The 21,627-nt window shown below is 46.1% G+C and overlaps 1 protein-coding gene across 1 annotated transcript; it reads right to left on the bottom strand.

Moving 5' to 3' along the window:
• Positions 1-1,058: 1,058 nt before the first annotated feature.
• On the bottom strand, positions 1,059-21,356 carry Dynlrb1 (dynein light chain roadblock-type 1). Its single transcript, XM_051143572.1, has 4 exons — positions 21,283-21,356; positions 9,307-9,382; positions 5,219-5,386; positions 1,059-1,390 (listed from the first exon to the last, which is right to left on the bottom strand). The coding sequence occupies exons 1-4, from the start codon at positions 21,283-21,285 to the stop codon at positions 1,347-1,349; spliced, it is 291 nt and encodes a 96-aa protein (XP_050999529.1). The 5' UTR covers positions 21,286-21,356; the 3' UTR covers positions 1,059-1,346.
• Positions 21,357-21,627: the final 271 nt, after the last annotated feature.

Raw genomic sequence — 21,627 nt, 5'->3', positions numbered from 1 at the left:
CCATATGGTTGCTGGGAATTGAACTCAGGACCTTTGGAAAAACAACCAGTACTCTTAACCTCTGAGCCATCTCTTCAGGCCCCTGAATCTTTTTTTTTTAATGCAGAACTTCATAAATCCCAGGTTGGCCCTTTACTTGTGCATGCCCAGTGTGTGTGTGTGTGTACTCTGGGGACTGACCCCAGGGCCTTGCACATGCCAGGTGCGTGTTCTCCTAAGTAAGTGGGTAACATGAGTCTATATGTGGAGGCCAGGAGAGGGGAGCTAGTCAGAGGTGGTTGTGAGTGTCCTTGGCGAGGACAGTATGCTCTCAGCTGCAAAGCAGTGGCCCCAGCCCGTGGACATTCGCTTGTTTCTTCAGCAGTATACTCTGCCTCAGTGTCTGACTAACTAGAACTAGAAAGCTGCGCCAGCCTTTTGTGTGTGTGCAACAAGGAACAAAAGCCAAGAATGCAATGCCAAGTGCAGGTGGTTCTCAGGGTGGTAGGCAGCCGCAAGTGTGGAGTGTGGAGCCTGAGGAGATGACCTGGTAAGGCCCCCTGCGTACAACAGTGCTAGGGGCAGGAGGCTCATCACCAAAACCAAGCTCACTGGGAAAGGCTGAGGTCAGCTACTGAGGAAGACTGTGGCAAGACAGGTTACCTATGGACCCATGTTCCAGCTGAGAGGCCCTGGGGACTACTTGTTCCCTCCCACCTGGATTACTCCCAATACCCCAGGGCTCAGGCAGTTTTAACACAATGATGTAAGGAGCTGAGGTACACCAGGTGCATTGTGGATACTCGCCAGACATCACTCTCTTCCTCTGCTCAGTGCAATGCAATACAAAGTCATTGGCAGCGCAGATGATGAAGAAAAAGGAGTCTAAGGGGTAAGAGGCCCAGGAACCAGGGCACCATCACATGCCAAGCCTTGTTCAGGAAGTGTGCCACAGGTGCTAGGAGCAGGCCCAGACACTGAAAACCTGCCAGTGACTAGAAGCCATGGGTTTGGTCAGCTGACCATGTGCTAGCATAGGAATAGGCCTGTCCTGTATAGCAAACATACAACAGCCAGGGTGGGGTTTGAAGTTATTTTTAGTTAAAGAAAAAAACGGGCTTTCCGAGGGTCACAAATTGAGCCGAAGGTCAGAAGGAAACTGGGTGTCGGCCTGGAAATGATAATTGGGCTCTCCTGGGAACTGACTGGATCATCAGGCACTCCTTGGTGGAGAGGGCAGAGCTGCCCTTCATCAATGCATGGCCTACGTGGGCTCTCAGGTGACCACCATGTGTCCACTGACATGATTAACACTTATTCTTAGGGGCATCAAATTAAGGAATGACACAGGAAGCCAAAACAGTGGCCTATTCAGTTGGATTCTGAATCACAATCAGGAAATAGTCTTTATCTGAAAGAGAGAACAAGAGAAAAACGAATCAGTAAATGTGTACCAGGAGGAAGGCGGCAGCAGCTCCCACCTACCAAGCATGCGGGCAGGAGAGCCTGAGAAGAGCGCCAGTGGCAACTCCTTTCCACAGCCAGGAGCAGGCGCGAACCCACTGTCTCCTGCCAAGTGGCTGCTGGGAAGTCTTCACTTGCAGGGCAGTGAACACGATAGCATACTCTCTTAATTTCTATTACTAAATAAGATTTGGGGGGTGGTAAGATACCCTCGTAACCCGAGTTCTTGAGAATGCACGTGGGCGTGCACGCACATGCACATTAATGTGAGATTTCAACAGCATGACTGATAGACACGTTGGTTCATCCCAGCCCACTGACTGGCCTGTTGCTGGTCCCTACAGTCTATAATACACACCCCACCCCAAAGAATAATCTGAAAGGTCACAGGAAGTCAGCTGCTGCTTTGAAGCATTTCCAGTGACACAGTCTCGCCTCAGACTCTGCATAGACGTGGAAAGGCTTCACTTACCAAGAGAACAGGACAAAGTGCATCTGTCAGGGCAAAGCTCACTGATTTTCATCTTTTTTGTGTGTGTGTGGTACTAGGGCTCAAAGCCAGGGTCTTCCAAGTGCTAGGCAAGTGCACTGAGCTATACCCTCTACCCCAAATGAATTCATTTATGGATTTTAGATGCAGTTACTTTGCTCAGCACGGCCTGCCAGTTGAAGCTTTGTGACAGTAGTCTGCAGGTCTACAGAAGTTGCCATTAAGTTCTAGGCATGTGATTGTGTCTCTAGGCCAGTGTTAGCTCTGTCATGGATAAGCTTTCTTAGGTGGCACCTCAACAAACCCCAAAACCCACTCTGGACAGGTGCTAGTGGCCTACCATCTTACTAATAACCATGACAACTAACCACTTAGGTGACAGCAGTCTGCACACACAAGTAACAAGCTAACAGCAAAGAAACAAAAACCGAGTACTGAGTTCTAAGTCCTGCAGCGGCACATCAAGTCCCCCGTGGGAGGCTTGTACATTTCACTCTGTGTGCTCACGCGCATGCTGTAGCAGGCAGGTGAAGCTCAGAAGAGGGGTTCCTGCAGGCACTTTTGGAAGTGGTTAACCTACCACGTAGATTCCAAGACTCAAGCTCAGGTGGTCAGGCCTGGCAGCAAAAGCCTTTCTTGGCCAAGTCATCTGGACAGCCAGGGATGTGGTGGGGAAGGTCATTTGTGCTGCACCAGTGAGGTTAGTAAGTGAAACTATTAAATACCTATGAAGAGCTAGATTAAGAAGCTGCAAGCAGTCTGTTCGCACTGCATGCAGGGACCACAGCCTCCCCTCCAAGTCTCAGCCGGGCCTGGTCGATGCTGGGGCTTCCCTGGGGCAATCCTCAGGCAGTCTAGCCCTACTCACAGCCCCAAACCAGAATTTCTGTATTGACTACATGAAACTGGCTACAAAGAAGTATATACTACTGATTTTCAACTGAAATACCATGTCCCAGGGGCTGGAGACAGCTTAGCAACTGGTTAAGAGCACTTACTGCTCCTGCAGAGGACCTGCAGTTAGTTCCTAGCACTGACAATGTTCTGTTACTCCAGTTCCAGGGGGATCTGCTGACCTCTTCTGACACTGCATGGACAGAAATATTCCCAGGCACAAATACAAAGATAACTCGACACCACGTGCCACACATCCTTAACCCTACCCCTCTACTGAACCCACCCTAACCCACAACAGGGCGACCTCTGTAATGGGAGGAAATTAAAGCCATCTTGGGGCCAGGCATAGTGGCATATGCCTTTGATCTGGGCACCTGGGAGGGAGAGGCAGGCAGACCTCTGAGTTCATGGCTGGCTTGGTCTACATAGTGAGTTTTAGAACAGTTGGGCTATGTAGCATAGCGTTTAATGTGTTGTTAAATAAATGTGTTTACAAGTCTCTGCCCTTGTAGAACTTATTGTGGAAAACAGAAAACAGTGCAAATGTAGCTAAGTAGCTAGTCAGCCAGGCAACAGGGAAAGATGGCATGTTCCACAGGATGATGGTATGTGGGAAGGCTCCAGGAAGGGGACGCATGAGTGTGGTGGCCCCAAGAAACAGCAGTGTTTATGGCTCGTTCAACACGTCACACAAACTTCAGCCTCACTAGAGTATGAGACACGCAGACCAACAACCAGGGCAAGTGCCAGCATGTTCACTCCCTGCAGACGGCTCTGCATGCTGTTCGTGTGAAGGTCTGGTCACTCGTCTCCATTGATGAGACTGGAGCCACTGAGCCTGTGAACCCCATGAGAGCTCAAGCACCAACTGTCTTCAGGGACTCTCAATGTCCATGGGCCCTCAAGGACAAATGCGAGTGCTACTGCACTGAGCTGAGACCTGTATGGTCAGGACTTCCAGACACCTCTGGAGCTTCAGGTGGTGAGACACTGTCTACCAAGTGTTTGTCTCTGTGGCACCATGCCATCTGTCCTTTACACTAAGTTTCTAGGTCTGCCACTTGGCATCTCAAGTCTGCACTGACATAACCACTAAGTGGAAAGGTGACTCCCATTCCCAGTTTTAGGGAGATGGAGATTTGTCCTCCATAGTCCCACAGCAAGAAGCTGGGGTGGAGGTGGGTTCTCATTCAAATTTGATTGCAAGGCTTAGCTCTATGATAGGGTATATCCCAGAGGCTCACAACAGCACAGCCCTCTACCCATGTTTACAAATGTGGTTGTGGAGAGAGTACCAGCTGGCAAGAGCTATGTTAATTAAACACAGAGGACACCTTTACAGAATAAATACAGTGACAGTTCTTTTATGACTGACCCTCCCCATCTTTCCAGCCAGGCAGACTGGGCTGGAGCAAGAGCAGGCCTGGGAACAGAAGCCACACTGGTTTGCTGCTGGGTCTGACTACTGCCCCTTCCCCCCAACAGGGTTTCTCTGTGTAGCCCTGCTGTCCTGGAAATTACTCTGTACACCAGGCTATTCTTGATCTTAGAGATCCACCTGCCTCTGTCTCCCAAGTGCATGGATTATAAGCAATGCCTCACCTCGCCCAGCACCCCAATATCCTAATATCACTTCCCACCCTCAGCACCTCAGGTTACAGGATCAGATCCACACAGCTGACTCTGGGGTCTGAGGCCCCTTCTAAGTTGGACCCAAGCCTTTTTCATAACTTCCTTTATAAGTCAACCTGTTCTGTAGCCTGAGGCACCAGCATGTAAGGACTTACACATGTCCAAACAGGCTGAAAGTCAGGGAACCTGTGAGGCAGCGCAGTCAGGCAACCCGTGCCTCCCCTCTGCAGTTCCCATCCTTGTGGGCTCCTCCCCATGTGAGCTCTCGTTACACTGAGAGGGTCCTAAGGCCTAAACACAGGCAGCTTGTACTACACAGCCAAGCTTTTCACTAACGACTCAAAATAGCCATTTATTCCAGTGGTGGTGGGGAGCTGGCTGCATGGGTGGACGACAGGATTATAAATTCTTTTTCATATAGAAATAGCTTTTCCACCCCTCTGACTCATATTTTCCTGGCCCTTAAGACCCAGCTCTCCAGCATTCCTGCTTCTGAGAACTCTTTGTTGACTTCCCAGGCAGACCTCATCAATGTACGTGTTTGTGTCTTTCTCCATGTGGAGCCACAGTCCTCCTATGAAGCTTGCTAAAGATCTGCTGGTGGCCACCACCTGACAGCGAGCAGGCAGTAAGGCAACCTGACTCTTCCCCACGCAGGCCCACCTCCAACCCCTGGACACACCAGTCTTGCTGAGCCACAGAGAACCTGCTTTGCTATAGGTTCTGAACCTAAATATGAAGGTGTAAGACCCTTACCTGGTGCCACCATAATTTCGTTTTTCTTGGAACGAATTCGAAGGAAGGTTAAGTCATTCTGGGGGTCGATTTCACGCACAGTGCTCCGTGCCTTTAAGATGAAGTTGTGCATGAGGTTGGCGTACTGTGTCGTGGTGGCGTTGTCCATGGTGCTCTTGATGGGGATGCCTGTGGGAAGAAGACATGGAAACCGAGCAGTTCATGGCCCCTCTCTGTTTAGTGTCTCCCCGTACATCCCTAATTCTAGAACAGCTGCTTAACAGCAACCAATGCCGCTATTTACAGAAGGCTTGCCATATGAAAGGCATAGTGCGCACCTTGTGAGCCAGTGGGTGGCATCACCATCCTCACGGGCTTCTAGGCAACAGGAACCCTGAATAATGGGGTGACTTGCCTATCGATGCACAAACAATAAGGATTTAAATACAGGCATGTGGGATCAATTCTGTGCTCCTTGCCCTAGGCCCACCCTGCCTGACTGGGTCAAGCAATAAAAGGAGAGACGCTTCTTGGAATACTAAGCTCAAACTGACTTAGCACTTGGGAGGCAGAGGCAGGCAGATCTCTGTGGGTTCAAGGCCAGCCTAGTCTGCACAGTTCCAGGACAGCCAGGGCTACACAATGAGGCCCTATCTAAAAAAGAAAAGAGGTTGAAAAGAGAAAGAAAAGAGGTCAGCTTGTGCCAAGACAGCAGAAACAGCCCATTACCGCAAGCATGGATACATGAGGTTCCTCCCTCCCCGTGTATTTCTGTGTATGCAGCATTGCTGTCTTTAAGAGAGCTCACGAAGAGATGTGGAAAAGTGGGCACTTGGTGTGCCTGAGACCTGGGTCCAGTACCTAGCACACACAACAAACCATGAAAAGAGCCATGAAGCACGGCCGTCCATAGCTGCAACATTTCCCTATTGCTGGATGCTTAGGCTAGGCTTTCACTGGTGTAATTAACCAGACAAAGACCATCTCTTCTTAAAGACTGAAAAATTAAATGAACATTACTGTCATCACGGTGCCTGCTGTCATGAAGTGAGGAATGTGGCTTGAGTCTGTGAATTGCTGTGGCCTGTCAGAAGGTTCCATCCAAGAGAAGTCTGCACACTACTAAAGAATGTGTTACAAGTGACTCCTCAAATCCAAGTGGCTAGCATGGGCCCCGGGACCCTATGAATCTGGCTAAGAAGTGAACAGTTTAGAGCCAAAGGCAGCCATGCAAGCTTCTTTTATCAGGGCAGCAGGAACATGTGAGACCGCTGAGCAGGAGAGGCTTTAGAGCCAAGTGAAGGCACAGGGATGGGCTGCAGCGGTCACTTGCCTTTAAGGGACTGACTGATGCTGGGGCCCCAATGCTGCTACTGTGGTACCATGCACACTTGTGCCCCATGAGGCCGCACTACGCTGTACTTTTCAGAGGGTGGAAGTGGGACTGGTATTTGCTACAATCTACCCACACTGGGATGACCCAAGAGGAAGGACCCTCATGTCTGATGACATCGCAGTGCCATGCAGTTTCCTTTAGAGTAGTTACAGCCCCAGCACTGCACTATTATTAGCAGAGTAGACATTTTACCCATCTCCCACTAAATGGTAAGTTCCCTGGGGCAGAACCTAATTTTATTTAAGCATCTACTGATGTTGGCATTTGAGTCGTTACTGGGGTTTACTTTCAGTGGTTCAGAGAGTAGAATGAGTTTGGTCATATATCAAGTAGGCAAATATGGAGGGGCCAGCAAACTTAACCATTCAGTGGCTCACTCTAAAAAAGAAGAGGTAAGAGAGCTGGAACCAAAACTCAGAAGAATTTCAAACCAGAACAAAAGTCCATATTCAAGGATGTCAGAGGTGGGGGCCTCACAGATAGATGGCCTACCTAGTTCAAGCCACTTCCTTCACAAATACTGTGCAGCTTGCAGAACTAGGTAGCTACTGGGAGAGCACAATTTCTAGGCTTGTACAGTGAGATGCTCTCGGAACAACAAACCCTGCTCAGGCCCTTTAAACGGGGCTGACGGGCAGAGCATGTGCCTAGCATGTGCAAGACAACGAGCCTGAGCCCTCGCAAGGAAAAAAGACAACTTCACCAGACGCTACCTCCAAGCACATGTTCTGTATTAACCCAGTGGCTGGAAGCAAAGAGGAGCAGATACTTTGTTGTTGACAGAGCAGAGCCTGCACAATTCTATTAGCCTACACCCTTAACTCTCCCCCCACCTCTGCTTCTGGAGCCCAAGGTCTCCTGTGTGCTGTCCTTGAACTCACTGTGTAGCTGGGCTTTTTTTTTTTTTTTTTTTTTTTTTTTTTTTTTGAGACAGGGTTTCTCTGTGTAGCCTTGGCCATCCTGGACTCACTTTGTAGACCAGGCTGGCCTCGAACTCCGCCTGCCTCTGCCTCCTGAGTGCTGGGATTAAAGGCGTGCGCCACCACGCCCGGCATAGCTGGGATTTTTAAACCCAGTTCTTGGTCCACTATCTCTCAAGTGCTGGGATTACAGGCTAGCAGAAATAAAATTAATCTTAGAAAAGATCTTGGCTTTGTAATGAAAGGCAATCATAATTAAGTTTCTTTCTCTTCAAGACAGGGTTTCTTTGTATAGCATTGGCTGTCCTTGACTCACTTGGTAGACCAGGCTGGCCTTGAACTCACAGAGATCTGCCTGCCTCTTCTTCCTGAGTGCTGGGATTAAAGGCATGTACCTATCAATTAAATTTCTTTTTTTTTTTTTTCAATTAAATTTCTAAACTGGAGTTTTCTTAGTAAATGCAGGGAACAGGGCTGCTTGTAGGAAAAAAGCACCTGTCCTTGGATTTTGCACAAAGCGGGTGGTTCTAGCTAGGTCCCCTCAGCCCACCTCCTGTGCAGGGAGATTCAGCATCTGCATCTGACCAGCCATTCAAGTAAACTCTTCCCCAGAAGACAGAGGAGACCGCTGGGCACAAAGAAGTCAGCTGGAGAATTAGCCACAAAAAGCAGAGTCACCTCAAATGGATGCACAGTATGAGCACCCTGTGTGAGCCAGTGTGAGCACCCTGTGTGAGCTAGTGTGAGCACCCTGTGTGAGCATCCTGTGTGAGCACCCTGTGTGAGCCAGTGTGAGCACCCTGTGTGGTGAGCTAGTGTGAGCACCTGAGCAGGAGCAGCAGGATAGATTAATCAACACTACTTAGCTGAGCGTAGTGAAAGTTTGTAACCCTAGCCAAGACAGACTCAGGTAGAAGGAATGCCATAAATTCTAGGCTACCCTGGGCTACACAAAGAATTCCTGGCTAGCACTGACTACACAGTGAGACATTGCCTCACTGAAAAACACTGAAAAATAAAAAAATTGTACTGACACTTTCATCACTGAACTGCTCTTCAGGCGTTTACACAAACATTTAAAGTGTCTTCAATCCTCAGCACTTAAAAAAAGGTTTTTGTATATGTGAAATCTGCAAAACAAAATCTCCAAGGTAAACATTTAAAAATGAGTAACAATAGTCAGGTGTGAGAGAAAATACGTTCTGCCCCCCCCCCCCCAAACAGGGTCCTGGTTGTCCTGGAATTATGCAGATCAGGCCAGCCTCAGACTCCAGCCTGTGCCTCCCACGTGCTGGGGTGAAAGGCATTCGGCACTATTTCTGAATCTGGTGGTGTACACTTCAGTCACAGCACCCAAGAGGCAAAGGAATCTTTTGTGAGTTTGAGCACAGCCCAATATACATAGTGAGACCTTATCTAAAAAACAGAAGTCTTAGCAACTCTGATTATCACTTGAGAAATAAATTGATTGCAAGAGCTGAAAAGCATGGATTACTGACAGCTGTGACTTGTCAAGGCAGCAGAACTGAGAAAAAATTTATTTACTAAACTAAGCTTTCTAAGACAGGTAGTACATGTCTTTACTCCAGCACACGGAGGGTGGATGCGGGAGGGCCATGAGTTCCATGAGACGTTGGTGATACTGCAAGACTCTGTCTCAAAAAAGGAGGAAAAAATCCCAAGCATGGTATCAGAACTTTGGAGATATTTTAAAGAAAGAAGATTTCTTTAAGTTGTGGGCTGTTTTCTGGAGACCTGCCTGGGTGCAGGCCATGGTTTGAGGGGCTGCCTACCTTCTGTGTTCACCACGATGATCCCCTGCACGCCTTTCTGGCTCTGCAGTCTCTTGAGTGTTTCCTCCACCTCTGCCTGCCAGAAAAGGAGACCAAGATTAGGAGGCACCAGGTGGGCTGGATTAATTTCTTCAGATCCCAGCAGATAAAGGGCTTATTCATCTAAAAGTGAGGGACACCCAGGCCTTTGGCACTGCTTCTGCCCCCTTTCCACCAGGCAGTTAGCCCCTCCCTGCCCATCAGCTATTTGAGAACAGCATATAAACACCATCCCTCTGGAGTCCAGACACACTCGTGACTCACACATATGGTACAGTGCTCTGATGAATTGGAAAAAAACAGCTTTTAATAGGAAGGAGGAACTGTGTTATTTGTGGCTCAAACATCACAAATGAATATATTTCAAAGGGAGCAAAATGACACCATGAGGATAAACTCAGTGACTTAATAAACTGTCACCCCAGACAGAGCGACACTTGGCATCTGGGCAGGAAGAGGCTTACTAATTTTGATTATCCAGAAACTACTCAAGGTGGGATGTCCTCACAATAGAAACTGTCAACAGAGCAGACAATGAGATTTTTGGAGTCTTCCTCTGTCATTCACGCCTCTAATCTGTCACTTCAAGCCTTCACCTTTTCATCCGTAGTCACGGTGCTTTTGTCTCTGTGTTGTTTTTGAGACACGGTCTATATATAGCCCTGGTTTTCCTGGAACTGACTCTGTAGACAAGGCTGGCCTCAAACTCACAGATTGCCTCCCGCTGCCTCTGGAGTGCTGGGATTAAAGATGTGTACCAGGGCTCTTTAAGAAACATACAGGGAACACAGGGCCTCTGCTCTGCTGTTCCCCAAAGCAGCCTGCTGTGTCCTGTGGACAGCCCCTGGTCCCCGTATACATCTGCACTTGTGCACTGATAACTTGAGCTTGTGTCTAATTGACATAAACCATCCAGCACAGCTATGCCTGCATTTCCACAGGCCTGCTGCCACCCAGGACGACCAGGTGGCTAAAGGCCAGCATAAGAACACAGTCAACAGGGGTCCCGCTCAAACTATGGCACCAGCCAAGGACAACACAGGCCATAACTTCAAACCCCTACCCAGATCTAGCCAATGGACAGGTCATTCTCCACAGTTGAGTGGAGAGTGGGGTCTGACTTTCACACGTACTCTAGTGCCCCATATTTGAGCATGACCCCTGGAGGGGGAGGCCTGGTGGCACTCAGAGGAAGGATAGCAGGCTACCAAGAAGAGACTTGATACCCTATGAGCATATACAGGGGGAGGAGGTCCCCCTCAGCCACAGTCATAGGGGAGGGGAGTAAGGAGAAAATGGGAGGGAGGAATGGGAGGATACAAGGGATGGGATAGCCATTGAGATGTAACAAGGAAAAAAAGAACACAGTCAACAGGAGCCAGGGCAATATGGCAGCAGTAGAACCCAGCTATCCTACTACCACAAGCCCTGGAAATCCTGACATAGCTGAAGCACAAAGCAATGGTCTTAAAATTCAATCTTACAAAGATGATAGAGGCCTTTAAAGAGGATATGAAGAAATCCCTTAAAGAAATACAGGAAAATACATCAAATAGGTGAAGGAAATGAATGAAACTGTTCAAGACCTAAGAATGGAAATAGAAGCAATAAAGAAAACCCAAAGTGAGGGGATCCTGGAGCCAGAAAACCCCGGGGAGAGAACGGGAACTACCGATGCAAGTGTCACCAACAGAAAACCAAAAAAGAATCTCAGTCACCTAAGATACAACTGAAGAAATAGATACATCTATCAAAGAAAACAATAAATCTAAAAAGTTCCTGACACAGCAGGGTGCAGTGACAGGCCTTTAATCCCAGCACTCGGGAGGCAGAGGCAGGTGGATCACTGTGAGTTCGAGGCCAGCCTGGTCTACAAAGTGAGTCCAGGACAGTCAAGGCTACACAGAGAAACCCTGTCTCAAAAAGTTCCTGACACAAAATATCCAAAAAATATGGGACACCATAAAAAGACCAACCCTAAGAATAATAGGAATAGAAGCTGACTCTCAACTCAAAAGCCCAGAAAATATTTTGTACAAAATCATAGAAAAAAAATCCCTAACCTGAAGAGATGCCTATCAATGTACAAGAAGCTTACAGAACACCAAAAGTAAATCCTCCTGCCACACAATAACCAAACACCAAATGTACAAAAGAAAGAATATTAAAAGCCACAAAGGAGGGCCGGGCATGGTGGCGCACGCCTTTAATCCCAGCACTCGGGAGGCAGAGGCAGGCAGATCGCTGAGTTCGAGGCCAGCCTGGTCTACAAAGTGAGTCCAGGACAGCCAAGGCTACACAGAGAAACCCTGTCTCAAAAAACCTTAAAAAAGAAAAAAAAAAAAAAAAAAAAAAAAAAAAAAAAAAGAAAAAAGAAAAAGAAAAGAAAAAAGCCACAAGGGACAAAGGCCAAGTAATATATAAAGACAGACCTATCAGAATTACACCTGACATCTTAACAGAGACTTTAAAAGCCAGAAGGACCTGGGCAAGCAGCCTCTACGAGACCACAGATGCCAGCCCACACTACTATACGCAGCAAAACTTAGAATCATTGTAGATGGAGGAAACAAGATATTCCATGACCAAACAAACTTAAAACAGTATCTTTTCATAAATCCAGACCTACAGATGATGCTAGAAGGAAAACTCCAATGCAATGAGGTTAACTATACCCAAGAAAACACAGAAAATAATTTCATACCAGCAAAACCAAAATGGAAACACACACAAACTACTACCAATACTAGCACCAACATCAGAACAACACTGACAATCACTGGTCATTAGTATCTCTCACCATCAATGGACTCAATTCCCCAATAAAAAGATGCAGACTAACAGAATGCGTACAAAAACAGGACCCATCATTCTGCATACAAGGAACACACCTCAGTAACAGATTAACTTAAAGGGCTGGGAGAAGATTTCCCAAGCAAACAGACCCACGAAGCAAGCTGGAGTAGCCATTATAGTATCTAACAAAATAGAGTTTCAACCAAAAACAATAAAAAGAGATGAGGAAGGAGACTTCACACTTAAAGGAAAAAAATCCACCACAATGACAGTCTCAATTCTGAACACCTATGCCCCAAACACAAGGGCACCCATAGTCATAAAAGAAACATTACTAAAGCTTAAATCACACATGGAACCACACACATTAATAGTGGGAGACTTCAGCACCTCACTCTCACCAATGGACAGCTCAGACAGACAGAAACTAAACAGAAATAATGAAGCATATTATGAATTAAATGGACCTAACACATCTATAGAACATTTCACCCAAACACAAAAGAATATACAACCTCAGCACCTCACAACTTCTTGAAAACTGACGATATACTTGGCCACAAAGCAAGTCTCAATAAATACAAGAAAAATGTAATAACCTCCTGTATCTTATGAGATGGTCATGGATTAAATCTGAATGTCAACAACAGAAAGCCTGCAAACTCAGGGAAGCTCAGTTACTCTCTACTCAATGACCACTGGGTCAAAGAAGAAATAAAGAGGAAAAAAGAAGCAAACATTCAGGAGAGGTAAGGAAATAATTAAACTCAATAAATTATAAATGAACAATACAAAAAAGTGTTGGGATGGTCCTGTGCACTATGTATTCAGGTGTTGGTTTCTGTGCCCAGAGATCTGGTTGCAGCTGGATTGGCACTGTCATTTCTAGGACACATTTCTGTCTCTGTGTTGTGATTGGCTACTGAAGAGCTGAACAGCTTACAGCTGGGAGGAGGGTTAAGGCAGGACTTGCAATCCCAGGAGGAGGGTCCCAGGTGGAGGAGAAAGAAGGATGCCATGCTTAGGTCACCATGAGGAAGTGTTCTAGAGGACGTGGGTGGAGCAGGAATAGCCAGGGCAAGATTAGTTGGCAGGTAACAGAGCACAGGGCTGAGAAATAGGCCAGGCCAGCACAAATGGGTTAGAATAGATGAGTATCTGTCCAGCTATAGTTCTTGAAGCTTATTAATTAAATGTAATAGATCTCTGTGTCATTATTTGGGCACTAGGGCAGGCATAGAAAAAACAATTTAACAAAGACTCAGTGAGACCAAGAGTTGGGTCATTGGGGGAAAAAAAATCAAGATAGACCCTTAGCCAAATTAACTAAAAGGCAGAAACAATATCCAAATGACCAAATTCAGAAATGAAAAGTAGGCCATAACAGACACTTGAGAGAATCCGAAGAATCATTAAGTCTTACTTCAAAAGCCTGTACATCACAAGTGGAAAAATCTATAGAAAATGGATGATTTTCTTGAAAGATAACACCAAAGTTAAATAAAAATCAGGTAAACAATTTAAATAGGCCCATAAACCTCAAGGAAGTAAAAGCAGTCATTAAAAGTCTCCCAACCAAAACATAGCCCAGGACCACACTTTCAAAAAAGAACTATCACCAATACTCCTCAAACTATTCCACAAAATAGAAATGAATATTGCCAAACTAATGAGACCACAGTCACCATGATACCAAAGCCTAAGAGAATTTCAGAACAATTTCCCTTATGAATATTGATGTAAAAATACTCAATAAAACTAGGCTGGTGGTAGTGACATATGCTTTTAGTCCCAATACTCCAGAGGCAAAGGCAGGTGGATCTCTTGTGAGTCCCAGGACAGCCAAGGCTACACAGAGAAACCCTGTCTTGGGGAAAAAAAAAATACTTGCAAACTAAACCCAAGAACTCATTAAAAACATCATCCACCATGATCAAGTAGGCTTCATCCCAGGGTTAGTTCAATATATGAAAATCCATCAATGTAATCCACTATATAAGCAAATTGAAAGGAAAAAAAAAAAAAAAGGATCATCTCACTAGATGCTGAAAAAGCCTTTAACAAAATCCAATACTCCTTCATGACAAAAGTCTTAGATCAGGAATACAAGGCATATACCTAAACACTATAAAGGTAATATACAGCAAACCAGTACCCAACATCAAATGGAGAGAAACTTAAAGCAATTCTATTAAAATCAGGGACAAGACAAGGCTGCTCACTCCATATCTATTCAGTATAGTACTTGAAAATTTTAGCTAAAGCAGTAAGACATGTAAAGGAGATCAAAGGGATACAAATTGGAAAGGAAGAAGTCAAAGTATCACACTTCATAGATGATATGACAGTATATTTAAGTGACCCCAAAAATTCTACCACAGAGCTCTTACAGCTGATAAACACCATCAGCAAAATGGCTGGATACCATATATACAAATGACAAATAGGCTGAAAAAGAAATTAGGAAAACAGCTCCCTTCACAATGGCTGCAAATAATGTATCTTGGTGTAACTCTAACCAAGCAAGTGAAAGAACTGTAGGACAAGACCTTTGGTCTTTGAAAAAAGAAATTGAAGAAGATATGAGAAAAAAAACTCCTATACTCTTTGATCAGTAGGATTAACATAACAAAAATGGTCACCTTACGAAAAGCAACCTACAGAGTCAATTCAATATCCATAAAAATTCCAACAGTTCTTGATAAGCCTTGAAAGAACAATTCTCAACTTCAAATGGAATAATTAAAAACCCAGTATAGCTAAAACAATCCTGTAAATCCTGTACAATAAAAGAATTTCTAGAGGTATCACCATCCCTGATCTCAAGCTGTGTGACAGAGCAATAGTAATAAAAACCACATGGTATTGGCATAAAAACAGGTTGACCAAGGGAATCGAATCAAAGACTGAAAAGTAAACCCACACACCTACAGACACTTGATCTTTGACAAAGAAGGCAAAACCATACAGTGTGGGGAGCGAGGGGGAATCTTTAATAAATGGTGCTGGTCTAACTGGATGTCTGCATGTGGAAGAATGCAGATAGACCCATATTTATCACCCTGCACAAAACTCAAATCCAAGTGGATCAAGACCTCAACATAAAACCAGATACAATAAATCTGACAGGGGAAAAAAAAAAGTTTTGAACATACTGGCACAGGAGACAATTCCCTGAACAGAACATCTAAGCTTAGGTACTAAGATCAACAATTATTGAATGGGACCTCGTGAAACTGAAAAGCTTCTGTAAGGCAAAGGACACCATCAAAAGGACAAAACAGCAGCCTGCATAATGGGGAAAGATATTCACCAACTCTACACCCAACAGAGGCCTGATACCCAAAATATATAAAGAACGCAAGAAATTAGCAACAAACCAAACAATTAAAAAATGGGGCACAGAGCTAAACAGAAGTCTCCATAGAGGAATCTTTAAAAAAAAAAATTATGTACACCAGAAGAGGGCACCAGATCTCATTATAGATGGTTGTGAACTACTATATGGTTGCTGGGAATTGAACTCGGAACCTTTGGAAGAGCAAGCAGTGCTCTTAACCTCTCAGCCATCTCTCTAGCCCCATAGAGGAATCTTTAATGGACAAGAAGCACTTATAGAAATGTTCAACATCCTTAGTCTTCAGGGAAATACAAATCAAAACTACTCTGAGATTCCATTTTACACTGTTAGAGTGGCTAGGATCAAATACTCAAGTGACAGCAAATGTTGGCAAGGAGGTGGAGCAAGAGGAATATCCCTCCATTGCTGCTGGAGTGCAAACGTGTACAACCACTGTGGGAATCAATCTGGAGGTTTCTCAGAAAATTGGGAATAGATATCTGCCAAGACCTAGCTATACCACCCCTGGGCATATACCCAAAAGAGGGTTCACTAACAGAGACTGGAAGCAACCTAGATGTCCCTCAAACAAGGAATAGATAAAGAAAATGTGGCACACTTACATAATGGAATACTACTCAGTTATTAAAAATAAAGGCATTATGTAATTTGCAGGCAAATGGATGGAACTAGAAAAGATCCTCTTGAGTGAGATAACCCAGACCCAGAAAGACAAGCATGGTGTGTACTCACAAGTGGACATTAGTCATAAAGCACAGGATAACCGCACTACAATACACAGACAGACACCTGGCTGGGTGGGAGAGGGGTGGAGAGGGGCAGAAGGGAAAAGGTGGGGAGGGTGGCGGGAGAGAAGTGGAATTAGTGGGGGATACTTGGGGGATGAGCTAGAAACTTAGCACAATGGAAACTCCCAGGAATCTGTGAGGGGGATCCCAGCCAAATCTCTCAGCAACAGGGAATATGGGGAAAAAAAAAAGTAAGAGAGGAAAAAACAAACATACAGACTTAAGGCTGCTTCTCTGAAATCAAGACTACCTCTTTAAGACCCTGACTGTGACTCTGGGATGTGTGTCAGGTACAGACTCTAATAACTCCATCTCAGTAGAGCAGCAGCCATAGACAGAAGCCTGACTGCCCTTCCTCTCCCCATGGCCGGACTTGGTTTTGAAGTGTTCTTGTTCTCAATCTGCTCCCTCCAGAGGCTCAGAATGTATAAAGACATTCCTCAAAGGTAAAAGTCAGGCATGTGGATCTATGTGAGTTCAAGGCCAGCCTGATCTACATAGTGAGCTACAGGATGCAGAGATTATGTCTTTTTAATTTAAAAAAGGGGGGGGGATGCAGAGAGTCTTTGGAAACAGGGGTACTATTCCCTCATTCCCTGTGTCAAAAGAGCTAGGGACAACTGAAGCTAGCAGAATGGGTTATCACCAGCACCCACTCCCTGTAAGAACAGTGCCAGAGGCTACAGAGATGGGCAGAAGGCTCCGACTCTGAAGTGGCAAGCAGCTTGATACCTCTAAAAATCTAGAACCTGGGTAAAAAGAGCAGGCTGGCTCTGTGGAGGAGAGTACCATCAGTGGGTCATCTATGAGATCCTGGCCATTTCAGACTTACTGACCTACTATATGCCAGGTACCGTTCTGAATGTGAGGGTCGAACGCTATAGGTCCTAGTTACCCTAGGGGAAATTCATCCCATGGGGACATTATCAAGGAACAAAGGCAATTAACAAGGTATCTGCTGCAGTGACTGCAGGACTGGCAGGCCTGCCAAAAGCAAACAGAGAAATATTCAATAATAGGAAAAGACAAGAAAGGCAGCAAACACACACTGCAGGTGATGGTTCACATTAACAGAGACCAGGCCTGACACACCTCCAACGTATGAGATTGCTATCTTGCAAAAACAAAAACGAAACAAAACAAAACAACAAAAAAAAGTTTTCCATGTGGCTGTAACTACCTACAAACAAGAAAGTTTGAGTTTCTTAAAATAATGCCATATGTAGCAGGATTATGCTTTTTGGAGACAGGGTTTCTCTGCGTAGCCCGTACTGTCCTGGACTCACTTTGTAGACCAGGCTGGCCTCGAACTCACAGCGATCCACCTGCCTCTGCCTCCCAAGTGCGGAGATTAAAGGTGTGCGCTACCACGTCCGGCTATTTTCTTTTTCAAAAGAGTCATTTTTGCTGTCCATTATGGGTTCTTATCTATAAACCCTAGCACTTCAAAGGGTGATGCAGGTATGAATGAAAAACGGCCAGTCATCCAACTGTGCCGCTGCAGGTCTGTAATGCCAACATTTGGGAAGTAAACGAAAAAGGATCAGGGGTTCAAAGGTCAGTGTCAGCTATAGCAAATTTAGGGTCAGCCTGGGCTACAGAAAATACTGTCTCAAAGAAGATAAATAAAAATACTAACAAATACTGGATGTAGTGGCACACGCCTTTAATCCCAGCACCCCGGAAGGCAGAGGCACACAGATCTCTGTGAGTTTGAGGCCACCCTGGTCTACAAAGCAAGGCCAGGACAGCCGAGGCTACACAGAAACCCTACCTTGAAAAAACAAAAACAAGCCTGGCATGGTGGCACACACAGGTGGATCTCTGTGAGTTGGAGGCCAGCCTGGTCTACAAAGTGAGTCCAGGACAGCCAAAGCTACACAGAGAAACCCTGTCTCTCAAAAAACAAAAACAAAAAACAAAACTCCAAAAACTAACAAATAAAACCCTCACCTAAGCAGATGTAGTGGTGTACACCTTTAATCCCAGCACTTGGGAGGCAAAGGCAGGCAGATCGCTGTGAATTTGAGGCCAGCCTGGTTTACAAAGGGAGTACAGGGAAGCCGAGGCCACACAGAAACCCTGTCTAGAAAAACAAAAACACACACACACACACACACACACACACACACACACACCAAAAACCTCACCTAAATATCTTTATTCTATTGTTTATTTCTATCACACACAAATTTACTTGGGGCTGGAGAAATGACCGTAGGATTACTTGTAGACCTTTCTTCAAGAGGACCTGGGTTCAGTTCCCAACACCAATACAGAATCTCCAACTACCTGTAACTTAAGTTCCATGAGACCCATCACATTTTTCTGGCATCCTTGGGCGCATACATGCATGCGGGCACACACAAATTTCAGCTCCCCCCACTCTAAGACAGCTCTACTATGGTGGCTGTGGGGCTTGGCACACTCAACATCTTAAGAATATGTAAGCTGCATCGGTGGCGCACACCTGCACTTGGGGAAACAGAGGCAAGTGGATCACTGTGAGTTCGAGGCCAACCTGGCCTACAAAGTGAGCTCAGGACAGGCAGAGCTGTTACACACAGAAACCCTGTCTCAAAAAACAAAAACAAACAAAAATGTCATGTGTTTATGTGATGCCCTGGGTGAGAACGGACCACACAGGCTCATGTTTGGCTGTGTTGGGAGTATGAGGAGGTGCAGTCTGTGGAGGGAGGTTTGTCACTAGGGCAGCTTTGGTGTTACCCCGGCTCTCTCTACTCAGCAGAGGAGCTCCCAGGTGTTCCCGCCATGCCTTTGTATGGCCATCATGGACTCCAGCCCTCTAAAACCAGAAGCCCAAACAAACACTTTAGAAGCCAGTGTAGTTAGCTGGATGCTTGGTCACCAGTTAGTGCAAGTCTCCATGTCTTTATTCACCCGTTGGCTGGCCCAGAAAGTGCCCCTTTAGGTGGGATTTGAGATTTCAAAGGCATATGGTAGGCCTACTGTCAACAGTAGTTAGCTTGGCGAGTAAAAAGGGAACCACACTCACTTCCTATGGATTACATACAACAGAGTTGCATGAGTTCATTTGAAATGCTCATCTAAATATGCAGCAATTTTATGAGGGCAAACAACAGTACAGTAATTATAGAAAGCTATAAAAACAAACCAAAACAAAAAACAAACCAAAACAGGGTACACAGCCAAATGTGGAAGGCAGAAAACAAAAAACAGGGCACAAACATGCTTATATAAATACTCAAGAAATTACTAGGTGGTAATGGAGGACGGATTTAATCCCAGAAGATGGATCTCTGAGAGTTCAAGGCCAGCCTAGTCTACAGAGGGAGTTACACACACACACACACACACACACACACACACACACACACACAGGCCAGCCTAGTCTACAGAGGGAGTTACACACACACACACACACACACACACACACACACACACACACACACACACGAAATTGGTTGTTCCCAAAAGAGACTGAAACTGAGGTTAGGGATGGATGAGAGAGATATTTTTCTCTTAGATTCTTTTGTATTTCTTAAAACTATGAATACGTCATTATAAAGTTAAAATTTTTTATTATTTTGTGCATGCCCCAGTGTACACAGTATGTGCATGTAGGAGCCTGCAGAAGCCAGAAGAAGGTATCGGATATGCTAGAAGTGGAGTTGCAGATGGCTGTAAGCAGACATGTGGGCTTCTGTCAGAACAACACAAGCTCTCTCAGTGGTTGAGCCCATCTCTCCAGTTTCCTATTAAATTTTCTTTACAGTTAATTGATGTGAAAAATAACATTGCAAAGGTGTGGCCCAATGTTTGATGATGTGGAGTCATTCTTCGTAGTACAGTGAAAAACATAACCCCCCAGTAGAATAGTCGATGGTGGCTATAGAAAAAAACAATGCAAAGACCATAAACAATTCAAGTAGTTGCCGCTCGGCCAGCGGTTCTCAGCCTTCCCAATGCTGTGACCCTTTAATACAGTTCCTCATGTTGTGCTGACCCCCCACCCCCACCATAACATTATCTCAAGTGTTTGCTATGTGACCCCTGTGCGAAGGCCGCTCGATTGGAAAGGGTTGAGAACCACCACTTTAGGTACCGCCGTTGTTTTCCTTCTCAGCAGCTTTTATATTTATTTACAGTTTTCTGGGACTGAAGAGATGCTATTTTTCCAAGGGACATGAGTTTGCCTCCCAGCACTTATATGGTGACTTACAGCCATCAGTAAATACAATTCCAAGGGCTCTGACCCCCCTCACCAGGCACACGAATGGTGCAGACACTATTTATGTACATAAAATTAAATTTAAAAATAATAAAGTTTCTGTTTTGCGACACGGACTCGTTTTATAACACAGGCTGGCCTAGAACTGCAAATTTTTGCCCTAGCCTTTCCAAGTGCCGGGATTCCAGGCGTGCACCATCACACCAGTTTTAAATAAGATTCGGAGGTTTGGTTTAACGTTAAATTCTGTACAACTCCTGAGTATTGAAAGCACCACCCTGTAAAGGTAGGCAGAAGGTTTTGAGCTCCTCAGTGTGTGCCCCACCGGTTCCTGACCCGCCTGCCAAGCTGAGCCCACACGAGACAGTCAAGCTTCTAGAGTTCGAATCCCAGGGACGACGGGCTTTGGGTTCCCAGTGTGACTATGGCGCTAATGGCCGTGCCTACTTCTGAGAACGGAGGAGGAAAGGCAACGCCCGTAACATCTCCTACGGTGCCGGCCTTACGCTGGACTCCAGGAAACCCTGCAGCCTGGCTGGGGTCGCCCAAGAAGGCCAAAATTGCTAGGTTATACGTGAGCCAGAGGGCGGGCCTCCGCGGCGGCCTCTCTCAGACCGGCTTCCGGTCGCTCCGCCTCGGCTGGGACTAATGGCCGGCAGCGGGGTCCCGCCCGGTCCCACGGGGCGACGCCCAGGGACTAGGGCCGCAGCCCGAGGATGGGCGCGCGCTTCACGCCGCCTGGCTGGCGCCCGCTCCCGCCGCCCCGGGTGGACACTCACCATCTCGGACCGATCCAGCAGCTCCGAGTAGCCAACACTCAGCCGAGTTCTCCGCCTTTCTGAGTCTGCGCACGTTTTTTTTTTTTTTTTTTCCCCCGAGACGGACAGCTCAGGCAGCCTATCAGGAGCCGGGAGAGGGGCTGACGCGAATCAGCGCCGCAAGGATTCTCCCCACTAGGAGGGCCAAAGCCGGTGTGAAGAATTTCCTCTCCAGCTGCGCGGAAGAGCTGCCTGGTCTCCGGGTCTGCCTTCAGTATTCAGCCGAGGTCCCTGAAACACCCTCTGACCCAGACTGAGGTAGAGAGAAGGAACTTAGGTGGGCTGAGGATGTGGGCAGCCCTGATG

Source organism: Acomys russatus, chromosome 4 (assembly GCF_903995435.1).
Source record: "Acomys russatus chromosome 4, mAcoRus1.1, whole genome shotgun sequence".
Classification (NCBI taxonomy): Eukaryota; Metazoa; Chordata; class Mammalia; order Rodentia; family Muridae; genus Acomys; species Acomys russatus.
Note: the sequence above shows the minus strand (reverse complement) of the source record. Positions and strands in the feature narration are given on the sequence as shown.

Coding starts and splice junctions, on each gene's coding strand:
- Dynlrb1 (XM_051143572.1), bottom strand. Junction 5,387..9,306: donor CATCGTGGTGAACACAGAAG/GTAGGCAGCCCC, acceptor TTCTTCCCACAG/GCATCCCCATCAAGAGCACC. Junction 1,391..5,218: donor CGAAATTATGGTGGCACCAG/GTAAGGGTCTTA, acceptor TCTCTCTTTCAG/ATAAAGACTATTTCCTGATT.